This window comes from Acyrthosiphon pisum, chromosome A1, assembly GCF_005508785.2.
Source record: "Acyrthosiphon pisum isolate AL4f chromosome A1, pea_aphid_22Mar2018_4r6ur, whole genome shotgun sequence".
Classification (NCBI taxonomy): Eukaryota; Metazoa; Arthropoda; class Insecta; order Hemiptera; family Aphididae; genus Acyrthosiphon; species Acyrthosiphon pisum.
The window spans coordinates 137473658-137482098 of NC_042494.1; the positions used below are offsets into that span (position 1 = coordinate 137473658).

General features: G+C 27.3%; 1 protein-coding gene across 2 annotated transcripts in view; it reads right to left on the bottom strand.

Moving 5' to 3' along the window:
- LOC100167286 (SCY1-like protein 2) overlaps positions 1-8441 on the bottom strand; it is a 181351-nt gene that overhangs the window by 23711 nt on the left and 149199 nt on the right. For both annotated transcript variants that reach the window (XM_029488421.1, XM_029488420.1), the window contains 3 exons: positions 5915-6001; positions 4748-4893; positions 2501-2631 (listed from right to left, as the gene is read on the bottom strand). In XM_029488421.1, the coding sequence (XP_029344281.1) occupies positions 2501-2631; positions 4748-4893; positions 5915-6001 (364 nt within the window). The remainder of the gene's footprint in view (positions 1-2500; positions 2632-4747; positions 4894-5914; positions 6002-8441) is intronic.

Genomic DNA, 8441 nt, shown 5'->3' on the forward strand with positions numbered 1-8441 from the left:
AATTAATTACTTATACATACATTTTATTCATTAGACCATTTACTTAGATTCCACCTTATATCACACATTTTATAGCATTTATTATTTTTTTTTCTTAGCGTTTTTTTACACGGAGTTGACGTAGTGTTTTTGTTGGGATATCATTAGTTTTTATTAGGGTCAATATATTTTTTTATTTTTTTTCCATTATTATGATGTAAACATCTTTTGCACCACGAGGCCACCGTTCAAACTGTACAAATGTATCGTTACATCTTACCCATTTATTCTGATACGGTTAGGTTAGGTGATACCACGTGGATTGAATAACAATATTGCGGACAAGAAACAATAACGCAGACAACAAGCTCGTACGCAGGACGCAAGACGTAGAGATGTCAAAATATTATCGAAATATCGATATTTATAATTCGATATATCGACTATGTCGATATTTTTGTCTCGAATATCGGTATTTTCAAATATTATAAAATACGGTAAATACCATGGCTAAAATATATTTAATATATAGGTCTGATCGCAACTTTGTGATACGCAGGTGTCATGGCCACCCCCATCACTGGTAGTGCATATTATCACTTCAATTTATTTGCTAATAACAAAACATTACCTACAAATTATTAATTTCATAATATAAATAATATTATAAATATTATTAATAATTATATACATATTATATTTTTGTACATCAGTTATTAACTTACAATTTGAAATTTAAATTTTTTTTCGATATTATCGATATATCAATATTTGACTTCGATATATCGTAGCCTATGATTTTCTCGATCGATTGATACCTCATTCTAACTATTTGGTCCATTTATTAATAAATGATTAAATAATAAAGAATACCAAAATATTAACACGTATTAAATGGGAATGTTTAGGTTTCTGTATATATACACTGTCGAGTGCTTCGCCTTCCTTTTTTTTTTTACTTAGCTCGCGACACTACCGTGTCGCTGGATATTATTATTAAAATAATTGTTTAGTAAACATTGGTGTCAAAAAAAATTCAACTTTCGCCGCTCAGAATGGTTTTGCATCGTATACAATGCAGATTTATCGTTTAATTTAAATTGAATGCTTTCATTATAGTTACCTAATAAATGACGAGGGACACTCTACACTTATGACTGTGCATCTGAGTGGTTACCTACTTACGGCTTTTTAATATTGGTATTAAAATATTTTGTTTAAAAAAATAACATAATTTACAATATTTACATTATTACTAATTATCAAGAGTAAGTATTAAGTAGTCCATATTGTTTGCTTTTTGAGTGCATATTATTTGCTTAGTGCATAACTGAATGCATATTGAATACATCCTTTGAGCATTAAATTCCAAGGTATTGATAAAATCTAAATATATGCAAATGAAACTTAATTTGGTTCACAACCGCTTGTAATCGAAACTACTGGACTGCTTGCAATCAAGTTATATCAATATATTTGATGGGACTTGTGAAGTGTTTTTTTGCTTCTTTTTATTTCGAAACTCAACCCCTATTTATAGAGTGGTTCACACAATAAAATCAATGCCGCACTTGAAACACGAAGTAATACTTTTTGTTCCTTGCACGTAATGTAACCAAGAAATAAACAAATATCCGGCCACAACGGTTTTAATTTTAACTTGTATGTGGAAGGCCAGTATAAATCTTTTTTTTTAAAAAACTACATTCTGTTCGTTTATTATTCTTGAGTTTAGAATTTAAACGGATTTACTCTCGCGAATTTAATGCAATTAAACCGAAACACTCCAAGCGCATCATCTCGATTGGATTTGTGCACAAAGCGAGGCACAGCGACACCGCGAATCGCATGTGAACTGCCAGTACGTACATTCATCGATGTACGAAATACATCACAGAGCACCATATTGTGTGATATTGTTCATGTTCTCGCGGAAAAAGTCGGGTTTAGTGTAGTATTTTTAGGTTTTGTATTTTTTAAATGATTTAATTTCATAACAATATTATTGCCACGAATAACGGCTATACTATATAAACAAAAATTAAATATAGCTAAAGATTTACGTCGGAAATGGTTGTCAACGTGCTTCCAAGTTAACATACGTAGCAAACATTATTAGTTATTAAACATTATTTTCCGACCATCCGATCTGTTCGTTTCGACTTAAGTCAAATTTTCGAGGAAGATGTATTCGGTTACAATAACATTATGTCTATGTTTCTGCATTTTTCGGAGCCAATAGGCGGGCTCGTGGTAATGAGACACGTCCCATAGGCCAGTGCGTCTAACGTGGTAGGTTAATTTCGACGTGTACGACCAATAACGTCGGAGGTTTTTTCAAGTACCTACCTACTTATATTCAATTGTTTTATTGACTAATTTTGAAATGTAATTCCAAATGTACCCATTCACTACAAAAACCGTTTCAAAAACATAATTAAATTAAAGTATTGGACTATCATGTTGTAACTATTATATTATTATTATTAATAAAGTTAATTAATATATAATAGTATTTTACCAGAAATAAGGAGTGTGCAATAAATTTTTGACGAACGGCCTTGCATCCACGTCCTTGCTCAGCATTTTGGTCGCCATTTCTTGTAACTGTGCCGGGAGTTTGGGCAATACATTGTGAATTTGATTTTCTAACTAAAAAAAAAATATAAATATGTACAGTATAAATAATACACACGTATGTACATTTAAAAGGTCAACATTTTTAAATTATATTTTCCTACCTATTTTCTCAACATTTTCTACGCTGTTGAGTGGTGGTAAAAAAGTCTATTTCGCAGTTAAATTATTATTCTAAGAATATAAATGTATAACTATTTTCATATTTTTATTTAAAATACCATACTAATATTATGTAAATTACTTATTTAGCAGTAAATATGATTATCTAATTATATTTTCTATTTATGAATTGTTGTAACCTAATCATCTTGACTAGGTCTCTATTTATATGATACATTTGCATACAAATGTTTGATGTTGATATTTATTCTATTTCTTATTTTATTGAATATATCATTTTTTTATCTTTGTAAATTATTTATTTTTATTTTTTATTTAAGACAATATAACATATTTTAATACGTAAAGTAGTCTAGTTTAAAATTTTTAACTAGTGTGGATTAAAATTAATGAATTTGGGTTTATTATTGTATTAACTTAAATAAACCTTTCATAAACATAATTATTTTAATTTTGAATATTGGATCATCTGCGTTAATTATAAAACAATATTTTTTGAGTTGTTATTTTTTAATAAAAAATATATGACACCATAGTACGATCAACACAAAATAAAATCCCAAAAGCATTATACCAATTTTTATAGGTTGATATAATTTATAGGCTGCATAGAATATGATCTTAAATGTATCACATTATATCAAAATAATAATTATTATTTCTGTGGAACAACGATTAAATAATATTATCATAGATAAGTGCATAGCTTTTATAATGTTTTTTTAAAGTCAAACTATGTAGTCATTAAGTATTAGACTTTTATTTTGGACTTTGAGATAAATACATGGAAATCTTACAATGACCGAAACACGGTTATTCATACAATTTAAAATCTCGTAAATTTTAACGAAAGAACCAAAACAGAATAAACGGTTATAATTAATAATATCCATTATAACACTACAACCAAAGTGAGATTGACATCAGTATGTACAAAAAGAAGATAATACTTAATTATCGAAACCATTGTTGATGTAATTCTTAAAACAGTGGGCTGCAAAGTGCCAATGGTTTTATACATCAGTTACCAGAAAACTCTTCGCATAATTATACATAAGAAGTAAAATCTGAGTGAAATTAAAATTTAAATGAGGGAAGTAAACGATCTTAAAAAGTAGACCGTATTAAAAAAAAACACTGAGTTTATGTTTATTCAAGAGGCAACGATAAAACTTTGAAATATATATTGATTTATTTTAACAAGTTTTTATTACAAAATATCATGGTTTAAAACTCTAAAACTTTTCATTTTTAATTAAGGTCAATAAAAGGTTTTTTGTTATTATAAATAAGCTTAAAAGCTTTTTGAGAATATTGACTACCTAAATTTTACCATCCAGCCTTGATTCAAAAAAAAAATTGTGTTTAATTAAATTTGGAATTGGCATTATTTTATTAATTTATTATTGTAAATTTGTACCCTTCAATGATTATCAAACACAAATTATTATTAATAATAATAAAACGTATATATTTCTCTTCGTGATTATCTGTTGAATTATGCAACCCTCCGACCCATCGAGAATTTTAGTCGGTAAATGTATAATATATTATGTTAATATAAGTTTAGGCTTACAAAAATGTTGCATATAATATTTTATTTTGCATCCGAATGATTTATGATACTAGTTTTATTTGTTGTTATTTTATTCACCTTGTTTTCAGACCATACAATAATTGTGCACTAATCTGTGTAACCTAGTATCGATATAAATGAGACGAATATAATATATCAAAATAGTTTTTAAATTTATTTTGCTTGTACAAACTATTTGCCATAAGTAAAAAAAGAATTTTCTTTAGAAAATTTGTCAGTGTTTACCGATATTTAGGATGAACCTAATTACATAAATATTTTTGTTATACCAGAAGAAAATTGTTTGGTCATTAAAAACTGTGAAATATTGTTAAAACTGATTCGACGATATTATTATCAAATCGTAATCATAATTGGTTTCCGTCATACCAATTAACCCCATTGTCATTTAAATTTTCAATTACAACTCACCACATCTAATTGTTTCATGTACGTTGAGCTGCTGTGGTTCGCTTGTATCAATGGTCGACCGTTATTGAATATCGCGAATATCACCATTCCCAACGAGAACATATCGCTGTGAGAACTACAATATGAAGACAGCTGGACTTCCGGAGCTGAAAGCATACATTTTTAAATTAGCATAAAAGACAAATTTGTTTTATGAATATAGTATACATGGGAATTTTCTAACCATGGTCATCTAATTCATTCCCGATGATAGTGAATTTATTCAAATTCTGATTTTTAGAACTTACAGGTATGCCTTAAGTCCATATTCTAAAATTTCTAATATTTTTGGTACTACTTAAAGAGTTATACAAAATTCTGTTTTTAAGCGAAACCCCGCCCCCTTCCTTTTTACTCCTAATTATTAATCGAATGATTTTCTTGATATTTTGTATGTACTATAATCAAAATTATAATGCGTAGTTTCTGATTTATTATAATATTAAATATAATAGTATAAATTGTATACTAAAGATAATAATCTTCAAAAAAATAATTTTACAAAGTTATAAACTATAATATGTAATATATTAGATGTAGTATTTATTATAATTGAATAATTCTTACAAATTATTTATATTGATAGATAAATAGTAATTAATTAAATATTCTAATCATCTAAGCCCCATATCTACTTAGCCCATTGCCATAAACATATAATCCTTAGTATACAGAGTTATATACATAAAAAATGACTTGCTCAAGTTTTGATTTAAGTACATCAACATTTTCAAGAAATTGAAAATTAAAAGAGGGGTTTCTATTTGAAAACAGAGTTTGTATTGTTACAGGATCATACTTGAGTGGTACAAAATATCTCAAGTATTCGAAAATATGGTCTCTAAGTGTGTTTACAAATTCCAAAAATCAAAATTTGAATAATATAATATGTATAATTTAATCCTAAAAATAGGGTTAGTACTTAGTAGTGAGCACCCTTACAACATCACCCTCTATAGGTTAGGTTAGGTGTTAGGATATTAGGTGTACAGGATATAATGGTCTGATTTATTGTGATGTCGCGTATAATCCATTACCTTACTCATTTAAATTATTAGGTATAGATATTATAGTAGGACAGCCATGTAATATCATTATGAATAATTTAGATAATATTATCAGACTCACCTATATAGTCCAAATCGGGTTGTGCCATTTTTGGCAGTCTCGACGTCCACGGAGTACAAGTAATCCGCTCTCTAGCCTCAGTCTGAACTGCAAAACAATTATTTACACGATTAAATAAATTAATAATGGAAAATGCATCGTTAACTTTAATTATGAGTGCATTTTAAACAAATGTTAGTGTCACGTAAATGTTCGTTTTATCAATATTGTTTGAGTATTTATTTATTTATTGACGATAGAGTGGAAAACGCTGTTCTAATATATATATTTTATAACAAAAACATTTTTAAATATGTATAATTCCCTCATTTACGAACGTTTATAAAAGAAAATAATATACTAAAAACTCAATATACAATTAGTATAAGTGTATATTTGCATCAATAAATGATTCATCCAAAGTATAATAATGTGTTAGTTATTTGTACTATGAACTTAATTGGAGCTCTTAAAAAATGATAAGACTGAAAAGTCATTTACAAATTTCAATTAGGGGAACGATGTATATGTTACTATAATATTATACTCAAGGGGTGGTGTTTCTTATTCCCGTCTTGTATATCCAAGGAATGACATTTCAAAAGCCTATACTCAGCGTTGACATTTGTTGAACTTTGTTCATTTTTATAAATACATAATTAGGGTTGGACAAAACGACGAATTATCAAATTAACAAGTACTAATCTAAACTAACAAGGTATATCATTTTATAACTGAAAGGTGTCACTCTATGAAAATCATCATCTAGAGCCAAATATTATCACAAAATTAATTTATTTTCATAAATAATTTTTTATAAGCTGTGAAATATCAGCAGTTTTAAGTACTTTCGATGCAGAATAAGTATAAGTGACCTATAGTTAAAATGTATGATTTTGTGTGCATGTTTGATATTGTGATTTTGTATGTGAGTTTAATATTATTCACACATATTTTAGAGACAAAAATGTATAATTTTATGGCTCAATGTTGACACAATTCGACGACAGATAAAACTGACAAATATATTCTCCGCGACTCTCCATAGTTGTCCCTTTGTAGCCAACTGTGACAAATAATTGAAATGAACATGTTTCTATTACGACAGTAAAAGTTTTAACGACAAAAGTATTCCGTCCTTTTTACGCCTCTTATTCTCCGCGGGGACAAGTTATAAAAACTTTTATTAAGAAGTTTATGGATACCAGCAGTGTTGATATTTGGCAGTAAACGGCTTAGGTGCAACCAATATCCTACTAAATAATATTTTTTATTATTATTATTATTATTATACAGTTATAAATAAACAACAGGAAATGTATTCAATAATAAAACGCATTAAACGCCAAGCTGTCTTTGGGGATTTTAATGTTACTTAACAATTCATTGCTTCCGATAACAATAATAATTTTAAATAGTACGAAAAACACACCCTCAAAGCATGCTATGTTCCTGGTTTCTGAACGTAATTTATGAGCCTACAATAAAATATAATCAATATTATAATGTTATAATGCCTAATCAAATTATTTAAGTTCAAATTGTTATTAATAACACGACGGACAAAAAGTACAATAACATCACCATTGTTTAATACTTGTAACTAAAAATATATTAACACTGCGTTTACAATATAATATTATGAAGTATTATTATTTTCACTCTATTGATGTATGATAGAATAAAAAAAAACCATCAAATCGATTGTTCATGCAGAAAAACTATGATGAACAATGACAATGATCAAAGGCAGATCTAGGTTTAAAGGAAAAATATATTTTTGTAAAAAACCAACAGTATTGATATATTTTATAATAATGCAAATTGTGAACATCTCACTGACAGATATTATATGCGCAAAAAATGTTATCTATATATAAGCATAGGAGTCTAAAACAAGACCAATAAAAAACAAATTTAAAAAAAGTTATTTGATAAAAAAAATGATATCATTATACATATTTATTCGTGAAAGTAATAACCATTGTTTTTGCAATAAAAAAACATTTTTAATTGTTTGTATTCAATTTTCATCGAACATTAAACTTTAAATATTTTAATGTTAGGTATAATTGAAAGTTACAGAAAAGTTTCACCGATGGAGTTTAACATAGAAAACTGAAATTAAAAAACTAATATCGATTTACAATCTAATTATTTTACAAGTGGTTCCACATCTATGGTGGTATTTATGGTGGCAATTATTATGAAATTAGATATATGCAAGGCTGGGTAAGTTAACAATTTTTTTTAACTCGTTAAGTTAAGTTATTTTTAAATAATTAAATTAAGTTAAGTTAAAAGTTACTCGTATTTTTTTTTTGTTAACTCGTTAGGTAAGTCAAAAGTTAACTTTGAAAAAAAAGTAACTTTACTTAGCGTAAAGTTAAAATTTGCTAATTTGCCAAAATAAAAAATTCCAGATACATAATATGGTTTATTTCCAGTACTGGGGAAATTTAAAATGATACATCAAGGTAAAAACACATTCAAATGCATTCAATTTGCATTATACTTCGGACAAAAATTAACTTAATTTAGATATTTT